At 53.3% G+C, this 19,512-nt stretch overlaps 2 protein-coding genes across 5 annotated transcripts in view; both read left to right on the forward strand.

The window, feature by feature from the left end:
- Glyr1 (glyoxylate reductase 1 homolog) overlaps nt 1–13,647 on the forward strand; it is a 33,805-nt gene extending 20,158 nt beyond the window's left edge. For 2 of the 4 annotated variants that reach the window (XM_070003547.1, XM_070003550.1), the window contains 9 exons: nt 308–358; nt 441–514; nt 3,144–3,243; nt 6,230–6,340; nt 6,956–7,057; nt 7,243–7,405; nt 7,659–7,838; nt 7,944–8,068; nt 11,517–13,647. In XM_070003547.1, the coding sequence (XP_069859648.1) occupies nt 308–358; nt 441–514; nt 3,144–3,243; nt 6,230–6,340; nt 6,956–7,057; nt 7,243–7,405; nt 7,659–7,838; nt 7,944–8,068; nt 11,517–11,591 (981 nt within the window). In that variant the 3' untranslated portion in view covers nt 11,592–13,647. The remainder of the gene's footprint in view (nt 1–307; nt 359–440; nt 515–3,143; nt 3,244–6,229; nt 6,341–6,955; nt 7,058–7,242; nt 7,406–7,658; nt 7,839–7,943; nt 8,069–11,516) is intronic. The other 2 variants (XM_070003548.1, XM_070003551.1) reach the window with 1 other exon arrangement.
- A 297-nt stretch (nt 13,648–13,944) lies between these two features.
- Nucleotides 13,945–18,692, forward strand: Rogdi (rogdi atypical leucine zipper). Its single transcript, XM_070003552.1, has 11 exons — nt 13,945–14,073; nt 14,163–14,234; nt 14,966–15,048; nt 15,228–15,282; nt 15,882–15,962; nt 16,378–16,473; nt 17,066–17,164; nt 17,387–17,500; nt 17,569–17,618; nt 17,726–17,852; nt 18,150–18,692. Exons 1-11 carry the CDS (start codon nt 14,023–14,025, stop codon nt 18,189–18,191), a joined length of 870 nt encoding a protein of 289 aa, XP_069859653.1. The 5' UTR covers nt 13,945–14,022; the 3' UTR covers nt 18,192–18,692.
- Nucleotides 18,693–19,512: the final 820 nt, after the last annotated feature.

Consider the following 19,512-nt stretch of genomic DNA (forward strand, 5'->3'; position numbering starts at 1 on the left):
AGCCGTGGCATCTAAGCCAACAGCAACAACCCCACATCTTGCGAGGGAAGCATTCCTAACACCTCTTCATAGTTAGGCCGAGCCTTGCAAGTGTTGCCTGGTACTCTGTGGCTCTAGGTGACCAGCTCTATAAATCTGGCATATGATTTAGTCCCTTGGAGTGCCGGGCCCATAAGAACCTCTGAGACTTCCTTCAGTCCACAGTAAGCTTAGTAGAGCAGTAAAGGCCTGACCTTTTGTAGAATTATAATGAAGACTCATTAGCCATTCCATTTAATACATGGTCTTTTTCCTCCCTCTTTATTAGCCAGCTGTCTGTTACCAGGCAATCACAAAGAAGTTGAAAGTCTGTGAAGAGGTATGTAGGCTCCATGCCTCCCATGTTTCTCTTAACCTGCCTCTTTGTGGGCAGGTGGATGATGTGTGCTTTCTATCCTTAGGAAACTGGCTCCACCTCCATCCAGGCAGCGGACAGCACAGCAGTGAACGGCAGTGTCACACCCACAGACAAAAAGTAAGTGCTGGCATTAGCCTGGGGTTGGGTTCTGCCACCCCAGAGATGGCTGGGGTCAAATGGAAAGAAGCTAAAGTTGAAGATGGTAGTTGTCACACAAATCCTTAATGGAGTCCCTCTCGGGCATTGGCTCAAGGGCTGTCTCCATAACTCCCATTGAGTCCACATGCAAGTGCGCTTACTTCAGAGGTTAGACTCTCAGCCACCTGGGACTGGACTCAGCAGGCACCAGGGCCCCACACCTGTCATCTTAGCTACTCAGAGGGCTGAGATCTGCGGATCGAGGCACAGAGCTAGCCTATGCAGACAAATCTATAAGACTCCTTTGCAATTAATCAACAGAAAGCTAGAAATACAGGTGTGGCTTGAGTGGTAGAGCATCAATCATGGGTGAAAAGTCTGAGAGAATTCACAAGGCCCTGAGTTCAAGCCCCAACACTGTCACACACACACAGAAAGTCACTAGCTTTGTTCACCTGTGAGAAAATCTCCAAGAGTTACTACAGGAGATTGAGAAGATTAAGATATTTGGGGAAGTGGTGCTGTGGCTCAAGTGGTAGAGAGCTCCCCTTGAGCTGAAGAGCTGAGGGACAGCGCCCAGGCCCAGGGTTCAAGCCCCACGACCGATGGGGGAAAAAAAAAAGATATTTGGAATAAAGCCTATGTCCTCCCTTCCCCAGACTGAACTTGCTTCCAGACTTGACTTTGCTTCTCCTCAGTAGGCCAGTTGTGATACAGAGTCACATGGTAGGAAGGGTTTCTTCAGCAAGAGGGTGTATTCCATATAATTGTTCCCCAGACCAGAAACAGAACAACTTTTACAGTTGAAATGACTGATTTTACAAGTTGTTCTTACTAAACTTCCCTGAAGGTGAAGAAGGAGGAGCTTGTTAGGTTGTAGGCAGAGGGGAATGTTGTTGGTCATGCTGGTGCACTTTTTTTTTTTTTTTGGTCAGTTGTGGGGCCTGAACTCTGGGCCTGGGTGCTGTCCCTCAGCTCTTCAGCTCAAGGCTAGTGCTCTACCACTTCAGCCACAGCGCCATTTTCAGCTTTTTCTGCTTATGTGGTGCTGAGGAATCAAACCCAGGACCTCATGCATGCAAGGCAAGCACTCTACCACTGAGCCATCTTCCCAGCCCCCTGGTGCACATCTTTAATCTCTGCCTTCCAGAGACTAAAGCAGGAGGGTCTGAGGGCCTTAATTTTTTTTTTTTTTTGTCAGTCCTGGGGCTTGAACTCAGGCCCTGCCCACTGTCCCTGACCTTTTGCTCAAGGCTAGCACTGTGCCACTTGAGCCACAGTGCTACTTCTGGCTTTTTTTGTTTATGTGATACTGAGGAATTGAACCCAGGGCTTCATTCATGCTAGGCAAGCACTCTACCACTAAGCCACATTACTAGCCCCATAGGGCCTTGACTTCTGATCTGTATCAGGCTGAGCTACATAGCAAAACCTTGACTAGAGAAAAAGAATAGGTGGAAAGGAAGCAAGCTGGGAAGAGATAGACACCACCATTAATGAACACAGAGACTGGATCTGTGGCTCAAGCAGTAGAGTACCTACTTAGCAAATGCAAAGCCCCAAAGTCATTACCTACTGCCACCAAACAAAGTTAACGACAAGGCAGACCAGGCAGGGGTTGAGAACTAAAAGCAAGACCTTGATTACTGTTCTGTCAGCAGTTTGTACCTAGCATATAAACCACAGCAGAAAGTCTGTTCATGAAACACAGTGATAGCATCAGTTATATTAGAAATCCAAAGACATCATCCCCAAGTCTATTGGGTTTCCTGGGACATGAAGAAAAGGAAGAGAATTAATCTGTCCTGATTGTTGCATAGGGGAAATTGCACAACCAAGAGAGGCTGTGAATGACAAATGAGACCTCCTTTTTAAGCATCAGCATGCAACTTAACGGACAGGAAGTGATGAGTTTCATTTTCAGCATTTGATCCAAATGACATGGTGTGGGCTGAACATGGCCTCTATGCAGCGAATGTTCCAGCAGGTGGTGAGGGATCTGGGCACAGTTTGCAAGAGTGACTGAAGATGTTATTCCAGAAAACCAAAAATGCAGAGAAGATAGCAAGGAGTCGGAATGGGAAAACCACAAAGGGTATCTAGAACTGGGAGAAAAGCCAGGTCGCCACAAGAACATGAACGTGACTGACTGAGACATAAAGAAGCAGAACTGATCTCATTGTCCTGTGTGAGAAAATAAAGGGCAGAAGCCAGGAAAAGACATTTAGGCAAGATGAAAATCCTCTTAAGCAGGAAGAAACAGCAGTGGAAGTGGAAAGTGGCAGGAAGGTCAAAGCGAAGGAAGTGAAGGCAAACAGAAGGTTGTGAGGAAAATTCCAGAGTTTTGGTGAAAGACAGAGGCCTGGAGGGGCAGAGCTGGCCTAAGCCATAGAGGTCGTTCTTTGTTCTGTAGAGGGGAGGGTTTGGACCAGTGCATTGGTGTTTAGTCCCACAGGAGAAGAAGAGGTACCATATGGCTGGCTGCAGCTCACTCAACCTTCAGGCCATTTTTCTGGCATCCTAAATTCTAGCCTGACTTGGTCTACAAGGAGGACATACCAGGCCCACCCACCCCACCCCTGACCTGATCCATCTCTCTCTCTTTCAGGATAGGATTTTTGGGCCTTGGCCTTATGGGAAGTGGCATTGTCTCCAACTTGCTAAAGATGGGTCACACGGTGACTGTATGGAACCGGACTGCAGAAAAAGTAAGTATTGCGAGTCAGATGTACTGGTCCCTGGAATGCGGGTGACTACTCACTGCTCCACATAGGGTGAAGGAGAAGCCAAAACTAATCGTGGCAGGTAGATGTTATTAGAAAAACTAAGTGCCTAGGGATGGAGGTGTGGCTCCAATGGCAGAGTGCCAACTAAGAAGCAAGCCCAGCAAATGTAGCACCGTGACATACACACACAAGATAAAGATGCTCCCTGCGGATGCCTAAGATGACTCAGTGGTTTTTCCTCTGTCTGGGTGTCACCTTTAGGGATAGAGGTTAGATAATGGATGGTGGTCACAGATAGCTTGAGGCTTGGGTCACACTCACTCTGGGTCCTGGCACATAGCACCCTGGGCACACTGGTGCTGGGCAAGGCATGGGCTAGTGCTGAATTCCAGTTACTGTCTAAGTAAGAATGACCAGGACGCCTCAGCTGCCTATCCCAGGGACATGGAGAACCTGTCGTTCCCTTAAAGGGCCTCTGTACATCCTAGGTTTTCTTGGTGTTGATTTTGTTTGGGGGCTGGGGGCTGGGGGGAGGGAGTTGGCAGTTTGGAACTTGCTACTCAGATTCTCTACCACTGGCCCACCCTCCCAACCCCATGCTGTTTTGTGATTGGAAAACTTCCATGTCACCCACAGGACTGTTCCTCCCAGGGAGGCAGGAGAACAAAACAGTTACAAACTTAGGTTTACGTCAGTCCCAAATTCATGTCACAAATGCATCAGACCTCCTTCCTGTCAGTGTCTTCACCTGAGAAGGTGAGGCACCTGCTCAAAGGGCATGGCAATGGACAGGTCATCCGAAACAGCACAGTACTCTGGCTTGGTACATGCCTATAATATCAGCTACTGTAGAGGTTGAGGCAAAAGGGTTGTTCTGAGTTTGGTCCAAGTTCAGGGCCATACCAAGATCCTAATGCAAAAACAACAAAAAGTGCTCCTCTAGTTCTTGTGAATAAGTAGGGAACACATCGTGAGACCTCATTACTGAAAGGCTACACAGACCAGCTTAGGCAGCCTGAAGCAGGGCTGTTCGTTATCACTCTGTAGACTCAACACTCAAGGAAAGCTTCTCTGGACAATTGCTTAGAAACTTGGGGAGAACCAGACCCTAGTGGCTTATGCCTGTAATCCTAGCTACTCAGGCAACAGATCTGGGGAACATGGCTCAAAGCCAGCCTGGGCAAGAAAGTCCATGAGACTCTTACCTCCAATTAACTACCAAAATGACCACAAGTGGAGCTTGGCTCAAGTGGTAGAGTGCTAGCCTTGACCAAAAAATCTCAGGGACAGAGCCCAAGCCCTTAGTTCAAGCCCTAGGACTGGCCAAAAAAACAAACAAACAAAAAAAAAAAAAAACCAGAAAAAATGAAATTTACTATTAATGTAGCTCTTTTGGAGTTTTATTAAACATAAGAAAAAAGCCCACAAAAGAGAAACAGTAAGCAAAGGTATAAAAAAAAAAATGTGTATCAGAAGTCATCAAGATATATAAACCAGGGCTGGGAAGGTGGCTCAGTGGTAGAGCGCTTGCCTTGCATGCCTGAGGCCCTGGGTTCCATTCCTCAGCACCACATTAAAGCTGGAAGTGGTGCTGTGGCTCAAGTGGTAGAGTGCTAGCCTTGAGCTGAAGAGCTGAGGGACAGCGCCCAGGCCCAGAGTTCAGGCTCCATGACCGGACCAAAAAAAAAAAAGATATATAAACCAGAAATATGCAATTGTTAGTCTTGAACTCATAATTCTCCTGCATTAGTCTCCTGAGTAGCTGTGATTACAGGCACACATCACCACACCCAGCACAGAACATTTTAAATGCATGTAAAAAAATTAGTAAAAGTAAAGGCTCTAGCCTGGCACCAGTGGCTCATGCCTGTAATCCTAGCTAATCAAGAGGCTGAGACCGGGGGCTGGGAGTATTGCTTAGTGGTATAGTGCTTGCCTAGTATGCATGAAGCCCTGGGTTCAATTCCTCAGTACTACATAAACAGAAAAGGCTGGAAATAGTGTTGTGGCTCAAGTGGTAGAAAGCTAGTGTTGGGCACAAAGGGGTCCAAGAACAGAACCCAGGCCCTGAGTTCAAGTCCCAGGACCAGCAGAAAGAGAGAGGAGTGGGGAACAGACCTGAAGGTTCACAGTTTGAACACAGCCCAAGCAGAAAAATCCTTGAGACTACCTCCAAACTAACCATTAAAAAGCTACATTGGACAAGGCATGGCTCAAGTGATAGAATGCCAGCCTTGCAAGCATGAGACCCTGAATTCAAACTCTAGTATCACCAAAACAAAAAACAAACAAGACATGCAGTAGAGCGCTTGCCTTGAGCTGAAGGGTACGGGACAGCGCCCAAGCCCAGAGTTCAAGCCCCACAACTGACAAGAGAAAGGAAAGTGGGGGGGGGAAAGCATGCAAAATACTAAATCTAAATTATTCTCATTACTGTGTACTCCTGTGTACAAGACAATAGTAGTGTTTAGACTCAAAGCCTGGTGATGACCCTTAGCATTTTTGCTCAGAGCTGGTACTGTACCACTTGAGTCACAGGCTCACTTCTGGCTTTTTACTGGTTAGTTGGAGGTAAGAGTCTCATAGACTTGTTCCAGATCTCCACCTCCTGAATACCTAGTATTATAGGAGTAAGGAACGAGAAACTAGCTTTAATTACTTCTTTGATTGCTTATTGTTCAAAGAAATACTACCAAAACACCAGTGATACATTTTGTTAGGAACCAGCAGCAGTGTGGGCAGCCAGCCTGAAAAGGAATGGTGGCCAGAAGGAGGGGCTCCCATCAGCCCTGCTTCCCAGCACAGTGCTGGCAGCCCAGGGCACTGACTTTCTCTGAAGCCAGACCTCTAGCTCTGCTGTCCCCAGTCCCCACCTCAGCCTCCTGCCTGGAGGCCAGCCAGGTTCTGGGCCTGACTGGCATACTTGTGCACTACCTGCTGCTCACGTTAGGATCTGTGACTTTTGCAGTGTGATTTGTTCATCCAGGAGGGGGCCCGCCTAGGAAGAACCCCCGCTGAAGTCGTTTCCACTTGTGACATCACTTTTGCCTGTGTGTCGGATCCAAAGGCAGCCAAGGACGTAAGGATCCCCCTCCCCTCAGCGCCCAGGTCGTAGCCAGGAGAGCTGGCTGGCCTCCTCCCCTTCTCCCCTGCACAGCGAGTGAGTCTGCATGTGGGGGCTGGATTTCCCATTTAGGGGCCATCTCCCATTGGGAAGGGCATTTGCCTACATTGAATACAGACTTCTTTACTTTGAAACAAAGCATGAAAACTATACTTGAAGTCTGTACTGAAATGGTTCCTAAGCATCTGTTGAGCTAGAAGCTTTGGGGCTGAGGGTACTTTGGGTTCAAAGGCCAGCTTCCTATGCGTAGCTGTTTCTGAATTTGAACGTGTTACAAGTTCAGATGTAGCCATCCTGTTAACACAGGGGACTGGTCTAATCCAAGTCAGTCCAAAGAAGGCCCAAAATAAATAATGGGATCCTGTTGAGAAGGTGCAAGAACAAATGGGAAGGAGCATTCTGGAACTACTATTTTAACCCTTGCATATTTAGTGGGCTCTTCCCTTTTCAGCCTTAATAGTTAATTCCTAACCAGGAAGGGAGCCAAAAAGTCAATACATGGTGGTCTACAGGAGCTTCTGAGCATTGGCTGGGAGGCCAGGCTGTTGCTTCTTCTTTGTATCCCCACAGCTGGTTCTGGGGCCCAGTGGTGTGCTACAAGGGATCCGCCCAGGCAAGTGCTATGTAGACATGTCAACGGTGGATGCTGACACAGTCACCGAGCTGGCCCAGGTATCCCACTGGCTCTAGATTGTCCCCAGGCCCAGGCTAAACAAAGCCAAGTGTGGGTGGTTCCCTGTGGGACAGCTGAAGGCAAAGACTGTCTGGGTGGAAGGCAGGCCCCTGAGGATGCTCCTTGACGTGTCTGGGGGGCCTGTGAGGCACAGGCCTCCAGAAGCCGTGGCTTTCCCACACAGGTGATCGTGTCCAGGGGCGGCCGCTTCTTGGAAGCCCCAGTCTCAGGGAACCAGCAGCTGTCTAATGACGGGATGTTGGTGATCTTAGCGGCCGGAGACAGGGGCTTGTATGAAGACTGCAGCAGCTGTTTCCAAGCCATGGGGAAGACCTCCTTCTTTCTAGGTAATATGTCTGCCACCGCTGGGGCCATGTCAGGCCTGGGGGTCGGGGACTGCATCCGTCTTACATGGCCTTCCTACCGGGCACTCTAGGGGAAAGTTTCCGTTGATGGTTACAGTCAGTGCCTAGAAGGAGCAAGAACCTGCTTTGTCACAGACAGGTGAAAGAGACTCCCAGATGCAGGGTGAGGGCAGGAAGAGAGGCCCGCCTCCTGTGGCATTCTTGGCATGTGATTTTGACTCTTTGCCCTTGGCAGGTGAAGTTGGCAATGCAGCTAAGATGATGCTGATCGTGAACATGGTCCAAGGGAGTTTCATGGCCACCATTGCCGAGGGACTGACACTGGCCCAGGTGACAGGCCAGTCACAGCAGACACTCTTAGATATCCTCAATCAGGGACAGTTGGCCAGCATCTTCCTGGACCAGAAGTGCCAAAGTAAGTCCCCTTTGGTGTCTTTTTTCATCTTCCCTGGTGGGAAAGCCTGCAGGAGGTTTTATTTAGGGTCCTGAGTTCTTCTTATCAGTAGCTTTCCTTCCTCAGACATCCTCCAAGGAAACTTCAAGCCTGATTTCTACCTGAAGTACATTCAGAAGGATCTCCGCCTGGCCATCGCGCTGGGCGATGCCGTCAACCACCCCACTCCTATGGCAGCTGCCGCCAATGAGGTAACGGGATAGCACCCGGCCAAGTCCCAAGACTCTGCACCTTCTTGCAATTGGTGTTTCCCTCCCTCTGTTGAGCTTTGCTTTGCTCTTTTTCTTTTTTTTGTTTTTTCCACATTTTGTTTAGATAGAGTCTCACTTTATATTCGGGGCTGACTCTGTGATTCTTCAACCTGTTACGTCCTATGTAGCAGGAGTGACAGGCAAATGCAGGTTCTTTTGTTGCAGTGATGTTCACTGACATCTCATGCTAGCCTTGAACTGCAGTCTGGCCAATTTCTGCCTTCCAGGTTACTGGGATTGTTATCAGCCTATTCTGCTGTTTTTGTTCTTTTCAGTCATAAGGCTTGAACTCTGGGCCTAAAGCTCTGTCTCTATAAACTGTTTGTTTAATCGGTCAGTCGGTCGTGGGGCCTGAACTCTGGGCCTGGGTACTCTCCCTCAGCTCTTCAGCTCAAGGCTAGCAGTCTACCACTTGAGCCACAGCACCACTTCTGGCTTTTTCTGCTTATGTGAAGCTCAAGAATTGAACCCAAGGCCTCTTGCATGCAAGGCACTCTACCATTTAGTCACCTTTCCAGTCCCTCTGTAAAGTCTTTTGCTCAAGGCTAGTGCTCTACCACTTTGAGCTGTAGCTCCACTTAGTTTTTGTTGTTGTTGATGTTGTTGAGAACTGGAGAGGAGAATCACACAGGGACTTTTCTACTCAGGCTGACTTGAAACTACGATCCTCAGACTGCAGCCTCCTGAGTAGCTAGGATTACAGCCTGCCTGTTCTGCTGTTTTAAAGTTCAGGACTCTCAACTTGGCTGTTTTTTCTAACCCCTTAATATGAATTCCTTTGCCCTTGACTTTTGTCTTTCCCAAATGATTTATTCTTCCATTTATGGATTAAAATTTATCAAGTCAGTCATAGTGGCACACATCTGTAATCTCAGCTACTTAGGAGGCTGAGGCAGTAGTATTGATTGAGCCCAGGAGTTCAAAACTGAAGGTCAGACTCAAAAGTTTGCTCAACATTTGGAGATTTTTAGATATCTAATGGTTATTGATTTCTATTTTATTCATCTTATGGATTAGAAGACAGACATGGCCATGTGGTATTTTATGCTTTACATTTATCAAGACTTGTGGCCCAGCAGATGGGCTCTCTTTTTGGTGCTACTACCTGTGCAGTTAAATAGAATGTGAGTTCTGCCAAGTGTGGAGGTTCATACCTGTAATCCTAGCTATTTAGGAAGCAGTGATCACAAGAAGCATGGTTTGAGGTGAGCATGGGCAAAAAGTTTATGATACTCCATTTCAATCAGTAAACAAGTTGAACCAGCTACACGGGGGAAGCAAAAATAGGAGGATCATGGTCCAAGCCAGTAATGACAAAAAGCAAGACCTAACAGGTACTGGTGGCTCAAACCTGTAATCCTAGCTACTTAGGAAATTGAGGTCCTTAAGGATCACAGTTCAAAGCCAGCCCAGACAGGAGAGTCTATTAGATTCTTACCTCCAGTTAGCCAACAAAAATAAATGGAGGGCTGGGAAGTTGGCTTGGTGGTAGAGTACTTGCCTTGCATGCACAAGGTCCTGGGTTCGATTCTTGAGCACCATATAAGCAGAAAAAAGCCGGAAGTGGCACTGTGGCTCAACTGTAGGGTGCTATCCTTGAGCTGAAGAGCTGAGGGACAGCACCCAGGCCCAGAGTTCAGCCCCCATGACTGACAATAAATAAATAAATGGAGCTGTGGTTCAAGTGGTAGCGTGCTAGCTTTGAGCAAAGTTCATTGCCAACCTAGGCAATTTAGACCTTGTCTCAAAATAAGGACAAAAGGACTGAGGTTGTATGTAGTTCAGTGGTAGATCACCTGCTTAGAATGCTCAGAAACCTAGGTTTAATCCCTGGTGTTGCAAGAAAATAAAGAATGTGAGTCTGAAGTTGCTGAGTATATTCCACAACTGTCAGACAAAGCAACTGACTAGAAACCTGTGCTGTGGCTCACACCTGTAATTGTAGTTACTTAAGGAAGTAGAGATCTACAGAATCATGGTCAAGGCCAGCCAGTCAGAAGAGGTAGAGAAACCAAATAACCAACACAAAGTCAGTCTGGAAGCATGACTGACATGGTACAGTGTCAGCTGAGCAAGTGCAAGGCCCTGAGTTCAAACTCTAGTAACACCTGAAAAAGAATCTCCGAACTAGTGGCATAACGTGCTTTCCTCCTTTAATTCTGTCTTTGGCACTGTTAGGCTTTTGGACATTGATGGGTGCTAGTGTCCTTCTTGTGAGTTTGACCTTTAGTGCCTCTGGAATGTCTGTCTGCTGTTTGGCATAGGTAGATACTGCATGCAGCCCTGTCATGCTTGTTTTTTTCATTACAAGGGAGGGTCACACTCTGGACTTGAACTCAGCCTGGGCACTATCCCTGAGCTTTTTTGCTCAAGGCTAGTACTGTACCATTTGAGCCACAGCTCCACTTCTGGCTCTTTTGTGGTTAATTGAAGATAAGAATTTTATAGACTTTCCTGCCTGGAGTTGGTTTCAAATTGTGATCCTCAGGTCTCAGCCTCCTGAGTAGCTAGGATTACAAGTGTGAGCTACTGGTGTCCAGCTTCATGTTTACTCTTATTACAGGGTTTCTCCTATATTCTTCTCACCTATGTCTTTTTTTTTTTTTTGGCCAGTTGTGGGGTTTGAACTCTGGGTCTGGGCGCTGTCCTTCAGCTCTTCAGCTTATGTGGTGCTGAAGAATCGAAGCCAGTGCCTCATGCATGCGAGGCAAGCACTCTACCACTGAGCCACCTTCCCAGCCCCCCACCTATGTCTTTACATTTAAATTCTGTCGTTTGTAGACAGTCCTTGGTTAGGGCTGCTTTTTGGCCATTCTGTTTCTGCCTTTTAGTTGGAGTATTTACTGTGTTAGCATGCTTTCAAATACTATATTTACAGGTCACTTGCACATGCACTGTTGGTAAATTTTGTAGGGTGTGACCATTGAGGCCACAGAATGTGATTCAGGCTCTGCACTGTAAGAGCTCAGAAGTCACATCTTAAGGCTGACCAGTCCATGGACATTTACTATCTGTGTTGAGGTAGGACTGGATTTGCAGTGACCCTCTTGTCATTGTTGCCTCTGCCTTCATCTGCCTTCAACTTAATGATGTGAATCTGCTTTAGAATTGTGTTTTCATTTGCCTCTTGACTTGGTGGTTGCATAAGGATTACAATATGTGGCTACCTTCACGGGCTAAGCCAGGAGCAGAGTTCTATGTTGTCAGGTGTAGGAGCACCTCCTCACCCAGGGGTGTCTCGTAGTATCTTCCCACCTTTTTTCTCACCATCCCCTCTGCAGGGGCAACACCTCCCCAGCAGCTCAAAGTCCTGAGCACCCTGTCTTTGCAGCTGGGTACCCACCACCTCTCCATCTGCGTTATTTTACTCCTATTTCTTTTTTTCCAGGTGTACAAAAGAGCGAAGGCACTGGACCAGTCTGACAATGATATGTCTGCCGTGTACCGAGCCTATATACACTAACCCTTCAATGCCCCACCTCGCCCCTTCATCTTTCTCTGGCCCCTGTTCCTCACATGGGGTCAGGGTCCTGGGACTTAGCTCTGGACCAGCCCACCTGTCTCCATTTCCTTTTATACAGACTTTGCGACTTGCTGTCGGCCCAGTGTGTGGCAGCCCCTCTCTGAGATCCTGGGCAGGGAGTGGGGCTGTCAGCATGGTGCCTGATGAGGAAGCTCCTGGACTGGGCACTGGCCATGGAGTATGAAGCTGTGTATTCTCTGTCTCTCTCTCTTTCTGTTTCTATCTGTCTCTGTCTGACACACACACACACACACACACACACACACACACACACACCCCACACGTACGTACACACACACACACACACATACACACACACACACACACACACACACACACACACACACACACACACACACACACACACACACACACACACACACACACACACACACACACACACACACACACACACACACACACCACACGTACGTACATACGTACGTACATATTCACACACTGGCTCTTGCCCCAGGATAGAAGCTGCCCAGAAACTGCTGCCTGGCTTTTCTTCTTCCAAGCTTGTCTCATCTCCACCCCCTTGAGCAGAGGGACTAGAATTGGCCCTGAGCACTGGACACTGCCCCAGTCCCCAGCATGGAGGTGGGAGAGAGGTCCACATCCCCACAGCACCAGGAGGGAGCAGCTCAGCCAAAGTGAACCAGCACAAACACCAACACAGGCTCCGTGGGCCCTCCAGTCTCAGGCCACCGGCTGGGGAGGATTTCCCAGCTGGCCTCCTTTCTCAGGCCTTTGTGAACTGAAGAGGGACTGGCACAGCCTGCCAGGCACCTCTGTAGGGAGCGCAAGAGTGGCTGGCCTGCGGTGAGTGTGGCCGCCTCCCTCCGCGCTGCTCACCTTGGCCCTACCCCAGGTGCCCTGATGTGAGCACTACTCCTCCTGGGCTGCTTTAGTATTTGGATTTGCATTCCAGCCCTTGGGAAGGGTCCTGAGGGCACCGTGAGCAGTGGGGGATGGGGCAGCGCCTTCCTGTTTCCGTTAAGACAGTCTCTTCACCTGGCCTTGAAGAGACTCTCTGACTGACCACCTGCTCCTGCCTGCCCCGCACAGGTCCTGCATGCCCCACCCTTCACCCCTTCCTCCCATGGAGAGTGTCCGTGTCTGTCCCCTGTGTGGCCCAGACCCAGCAGCCTGCAAGCCATGAGCACTTCTGAGGCCCAGCTCTTGTCTTCGCTCCAGGCAGCATCAGGGTCTTCGGTGCTCCCCAGCCAGACCAGGGTCTTTGGAGGGGAGGGAACGGGCCTGACCTAACCTGACCACGGAGTGGGGCTGGGTGACCTCAGCCTCTGGCATTTCTCCTTGACTAGGGGACCAGAAAGGGCATAGGGTGTCACCTAGGAGCAAGGAGAAGTCACCAAGGGATTTCAGCCTTGCTTCCTCTCCTGGGTTGAGATTCCAGTCATGACTTGCAGGTGGGCATTCAGAGTGAAGTGTGGCCATGCTGGCGTGGGGTCTCCCCCAATACTTTGGCCCTTTTCCTTGGGCTGGAACCTGGGTGGGATCTCGGGAGGACTGGGTGGGCCGCTGGGATCACTGGGAAGTTGAACTTGTTTTCTGTCTGAACACAGCCTGTCCTGGTCCTGGGGGACACGAGGGTGGGGGTGGGGAAACATGCTGTATGAGAACCGGTTAGTCAATGTTGTCTTAATATTGTTGACAATTCTGTAAAGTTCTTTTTATGGATATTTCTGTTGAAGCTACTTCACCCTTGTTTTGAGATCCTTCCCTTTTAAGGAGAAAATGTGACACTTGTGAAAAAGCTTGTAAGAAAGCCCCTGTTCCCTTCCTTTAATCTTTAAATGACAAATCTTCTAGGTGATTAAGGTTGTGAATTTTTATTTTTGCTTTGTTTTTAATGAACATTTGTCTTTCAGAATAGGATTGTGTGATAATGTTTAAATGGCAAAAACAAAACCTGATTTTGTGCAATTAACAAAGCTACTGCAAGAAAAATAAAACATTTCTTGGTAACACCGCTGCGATGCGTGAGCCCAGCGCTGGGGCAGGGGCGGGAGTCCTCCTGGGGATTAAGGCCCAGGGCTCAGTCCGCCCGGCCTGGACCAGTGGCCTGCGGTAGAGGCGGGTCCTGCAGCGGGCCAATGGGAGGGCCGAGCGGGCGAGGAGGCGGCTTGCCGGCCAATCACTGGGCGTGGGGAGCTGGCGGGCAGGTCAGGCGGGCCTGCGGAGTTGAGGGGAACTGGAAGGCGCCGGCCCCCGGAGCTGGGTCTGAGAGGCCGGGGGCGGGGCCGGGGCACGCTCCGCCAACCGGCAAGGAGAGGAGGAAGGCAGGGGGCGGGCTCTGCGCGCGGGCCGGCCGCGCACGGCGGCGAGGGAGACGGCGGCGGCGGCGATGGCGACCGCGATGGCAGCGACCGCCACGGCGGCGGAGCGGGCCGTACTGGTGGGCGGCGGGCGGCGGGCTGCGGGCGGCGGGCCGGGCGGCGGGCCGGGCTGCGGGCGGCGGGCCCTGACCTCCGCCACCCCCCGCAGGAGGAGGAGTTCCGCTGGCTGCTGCAGGCCGAGGTGCACGCCGTGCTGAGGCAGCTGCAGGACATCCTCAAGGTAGGCGCCCCAGGCCGCGGCGGCCCTGCCCGCCACCGGGCCTTGGCACACCCTGCCCACCTCAGTGGAAGGACTTGAGCGGTGGACACAAGGAAGTCAGCAGCAAGTGTGGGTGGGAGGTGTCCGAGTCCCAGGTCAGCCCTGGGACTTCCGTGGAGGCAGTGACATTAACCTGAGAACGGAGCTAGCACTAGGGATCTGGTTGGTAATCTCAGCACCATGGAAACAGGGATCATGGCTTTGATCATAGCCAGCCTAGGCTACCGAGCAAGAGTCCGTCTCAAAAGGGAAGGGAAGGAAAAGAACTGGTCACGTGATAGCTGAAGGGTCCTGCCCCTCCCTTACAGTGTGATCTCAGCTAAGCCACTCAACCTCTCTGGGACTCTTCCCCCCCCCCCCTTGGAAAAGAAGATAACAGAGATCAGATATGAAGACTAGCCTGAGCCAGTTTTTACAAAATGCCTAGAGCCTGAAGTGGCCCAGAACTACAGGTTGCCATGACTACAGTCAGGTTCACCCAGCAGGGAGGTGGAGCCTTTCTGTCCCCTCTATACTCATTCCCAGTGTAGTATATATGCCCAGCCCTCAGGGGCCTGCAGGGCCCAGGCTCAGCTTAGGTACCAGATCAAACCAGCCTACCTTGTCCTTTCCTCAACTGACCCAAGACCTGTGGGGAGGGGGGGCGGCTCTAGATTGGGGTACACTTTACAGTAGCACTTTGTCTCCTGCAGGAAGCCTCTCTCCGCTTCACGCTGCCAGGCTCAGGGGCCGAGGGCCCCGCCAAGCAGGAAAACTTCATCCTGGGCAGCTGCAGGTGAACTGTACTCAGTAGGAATTTGGGGGTGGGGGGGCAGCGGGGAAGGGGAGATGGGGCGCGGACTCCCAGGGTTCCTGAGGGAAAATGACAGTGGGCACGCTGTCTTGTCAGGAGCTGGGGAGGGAGGAGGAGGGTAGTGCGGCAGCAGGCGCTCCTCTGATCCCCAACTATTGTAGCACAGACCAGGTGAAGGGCGTGCTGACCCTGCAAGGAGATGCCCTCAGCCAGGCGGTGAGTGCCCCCCATCCCGCCCACTCCCTCCCACCAGCCAGCCAGGTTGCCCCTGGCAGAACCCTGGACCTCTCAGAGTCTGGTTTCCTTGTATCTTAAGGTGACAGCACCCCTCTGCCTCTGCTAGGGAGGCAGGAAGCTGCCTGGCACTTAGCTTAGCCTGGCACCAGGACCCAGGATGTTGTGGGCATTGGCAGGATTAGGCTGACACTGGCTCAGTGTCAAATCTGCCATCAGCCAAGCTGCGGCTTGGGCCTGCCCCGGTGCTGGGCAGCAAGGGCAGGGGAAGTCTCTCCCCTCTGTCGCTTCTGTCTGTGGGCTTACAGCAGTTCCCACTGCCCGATCAAGGGAGGCCACCTTCCTCTACCGCCTTGTCAGCCCCCCGTTGGGCCTGCATTCCTGTCTCCTCACCTCCCTGTTCACCTCGAAACAGTCAAGGTGTCAGGTGTACACTGTGGACTGGCTGGGCCTGAGCCACCACCAACCCCACTGTGCCTGTCCACTCCCCCATCCCCTCTCTTACCCGGCCCTCTCCCCCTGCCCCCCACTCCGGCCCAAGGACATGGCTCCTGCCGGCTTAGCCTGCTCTTACCTGTCAGGATGTGAACCTGAAGATGCCCAGGAACAACCAGCTGCTGCACTTCGCCTTCCGGGAGGACAAACAGTGGAAGCTGCAGCAGGTGGGTGACCACTCAACCCCGCCCAGGCCGGGCCAGGCCACAGGCCAGGCAGAAGCTGCCTCCCCTTCCTTGCACAGTGCCTGGGGCAGAGAACATGCCCTACCTGTGCATCCTCTGGCCCAGGGGACAGCTGAGGGTCTCCTGAACCAGTCAGCCACTCACCTGCCTGAGCCTCTGGGGCCTGGGCTACAAATTCCTAACACTCCTTCCCAGTTCCTGGACACACACACACACACACACACACGACACACACACACACACATCACACACACACACATCACACACACACACACACACACACACACACACACACACACACACGACCTGTGCTAGTGCCACGCGGAGGCCCCGAAGCCGGCACTGTCCCTCTGTCCCTCGGCTGACTGCCCCAGCAGACGGTGGGTGCTGTTTTCAGATCCAGGATGCCCGGAATCACGTGAGCCAAGCCATTTACCTCCTCGCTAACCGGGAGGAGAGCTACCAGTTCAAGACAGGAGCCGAAGTCCTGAAGGTATGCAGATATCTCCTGGGGCCCCCATGGCTGGGCCCACACCCGCATGCTTCCCTACAGGCTGCTCCTGCCCCTGGGATAATGGCTCATAGCCTATAGGTCTAGAATATACCTGGTACCAGTCCCCCAGCCCACTCTGACCTCAAACCACCTAGCAGTAAGCAAAGCAAGCAAGGTGGCCCCAGCAAGCGCTCAGCAGGTTCTGGCTGCTCTGTGGTAGTCCCCACTGAAGCAGTAAAGGCCTTTCATTACAAAGCAAGGTGACAAGGAGAGCACTAACGCCAGGGGCTCCTGCTTTAGCTCCACCCCCTCCCCTGACTTGCTGTGCATCCTTGGGCTGTTTACTTGCCTTCTCTGAACCTCCAGTGCCAATTGTGTGGCCGTCAGGAAGCAGTGGGAGCTGAGACTCTGGGGAATTAGCCCAGGCTTTGCCCTTGTGGCTGAGGGAATGGTAGGAAAGGCCACCTATGGCTTTGCCATCCACCCAGGACCTCAGCAGGCCCCCTACGGCCGCAGTGCGCACTGTGGCTCCCTGGTGTGGGGGCCGGAGGCCCAGCCCCCTGGGGTGCAGCAGTGTCACCCTCCCCCCCAGCTCATGGACGCCGTGATGCTACAGCTGACCAGAGCCCGCAACCGGCTCACCACCCCGGCCACCCTGACCCTGCCCGAGCTGGCAGCCAGCGGCCTCACGGTCAGTACGCCTCGGCCACCCCGGCCGGCCGGCCCTCCCCCCTCCCCCCTCTCCTCCGCCACTCGTTTTCTGGCCTCCATCTTGCATCACCGTCCCTCCACTGTAGACCCTGCCTGGAGTCCCTGGCCTCTAAAGCCAGCAGGACCCCACGCGCACCTGGGGCTGGTGATTATGCAGAGGCCTGGGTGGGAAGGGCCTCACCCCCCCCCCACTTCCCAACAGCGGATGTTCGCCCCCACGCTGCCCTCCGACCTGCTGGTGAACGTCTACATCAACCTCAACAAGCTGTGTCTCACGGTGTACCAGCTGCACGCCCTGCAGCCCACCTCCACCAAGGTGAGCCCCCTCCTGCCCCCCCCAGAGCACGCCCCCCCCATGCCTAACTGACTGGTGCTTCTGCCTAGAACTTCCGCCCGGCTGGAGGTGCTGTGCTGCACAGCCCCGGGGCCATGTTGTAAGTACGGGGGGGGGGGGGGGTGCCTCCCCACTCAGGCCTCCCCCTCCAACTTGGGCCCTGCGCCCGCCCCCGCCCCCCCACAGCCACCCACCTCTCCTTCCCAGCGAGTGGGGGTCCCAGCGCCTGGAGGTGAGCCACGTGCACAAGGTGGAGTGTGTGATCCCCTGGCTGAACGACGCCCTGGTGTACTTCACCGTCTCCCTGCAGCTCTGCCAGCAGCTCAAGGATAAGGTGGGGCACTATGGGGGGGCGGGGAGAGGGGGGAAAGAGGGGGAGACTGGGGCACTTGGGGTCCCTGCGGACAACTCCACAGGCTCCACCCCAACACACCTAGCAGCTAGGCTGTCTGCCAAGACCGCTCCCAACCCGACCTGACCTGGGTCAGGGAGGGAAGGCGCTCCCTCTGGACACGCCCAGTGCCCACTAGACAGGCCCCCTGTCTGCTGGACACACCCAGTGTCCTGGCCATGCCCTGTCGTTCTCTGGGGCATGCTCTGTCACCCAGTGACTGCCCCTCTCCCTCTGCAGATCACCGTGTTCTCCAGCTACTGGAGCTACAGACCCTTCTGAGCTGGGCACACCCAGAGCCTGTCCCCCAGGAGGGTGGCGCTGCCTGTGGAGTCCCATCCCCCCCCCCAAATCCCTCGTGGTGCCTGCCGTGGCGGGCACCACGGGTTATTTATCTCCCTCTTTACCCACCCTCCACCCAATCGCACTGCACTACCGGGAACTGGGAAGAGCACTGGACCTGGGTAGGGGCACTAGCTTGGTCTTGGGGTTGGTGGAGAAGGCGGGGTTCCTGCCTTCTGCACATCCTGCACTCAGGGTGGTCCAGGCCCAGGGCTCTCTTGCCTCTGGAGGCCACTGGTGCACCTGAGGTACTGCTGGAGGGGAGGGGAGGGGAGGGGCGGGGCGGGGCGGGGAGCACAGAGCAAACTGGGCATTAGGACTCAGGGATGGAAAGAAGAAGGACCGGCAGCCGCAGCGCAGCCATACTGAATAAGCACAGTACTGGGGTTGTTCTGCAATCTGGGTCCTCTAAGAAATAAAGAGCATCAGAGTTTTCCTGGAGCCCTTGTCTCTCTTTCTAAATGGGAGTCAGGCTGGGGGTCCTGGGTATGAGTGACCCACCTGCCTCTGGGGGTCCCCAGTGTCGGTGGCCCCATGGCCCTTGGAGTCCTCAGTATCAGTGCCACCCCCGTCCCTGGGGGTCCCCAGTGTCAGTGTCCCCCCGTCCCTGGGGGTCCCCAGTATCAGTGTCCCCCGCATCCCTGGGGGTCCCCAGTGTCAGTGTCCCCCCGTCCCTGGGGGTCCCCAGTGTCAGTGTCCCCCCGTCCCTGGGGGTCCCCGGTATCAGTGTCCCCCCCATCCCTGGGGGTCCCCGGTGTCAGTGTCCCCCGCATCCCTGGGGGTCTCCGGTGTCAGTGTCCCCCCGTCCCTGGGGGTCCCCAGTGTCAGTGTCCCCCCGTCCCTGGGGGTCCCCGGTATCAGTGTCCCCCCATCCCTGGGGGTCCCTGGTGTCAGTGTCCCCCCGTCCCTGGGGGTCTCCGGTGTCAGTGTCCCCCCGTCCCTGGGGGTCCCCAGTGTCAGTGCCCCCCCGTCCCTGGGGGTCCCCGGTGTCAGTGTCCCCCCCATCCCTGGGGGTCCCCGGTGTCAGTGTCCCCCCCATCCCTGGGGGTCCCCGGTATCAGTGTCCCCCCGTCCCTGGGGGTCCCCGGTGTCAGTGTCCCCCCCGTCCCTGGGGGTCCCCGGTGTCAGTGCCCCCCCATCCCTGGGGGTCCCCGGTATCAGTGTCCCCCCCATCCCTGGGGGTCCCCAGTATCAGTGTCCCCCCGTCCCTGGGGGTCCCCGGTGTCAGTGCCCCCCCATCCCTGGGGGTCCCCGGTGTCAG

The sequence above is a fragment of the Dipodomys merriami genome, unplaced genomic scaffold (genome assembly GCF_024711535.1).
Source record: "Dipodomys merriami isolate MVZ:Mamm:240054 unplaced genomic scaffold, mDipMer1.0.p SCAF_60, whole genome shotgun sequence".
NCBI lineage: Eukaryota > Metazoa > Chordata > Mammalia > Rodentia > Heteromyidae > Dipodomys > Dipodomys merriami.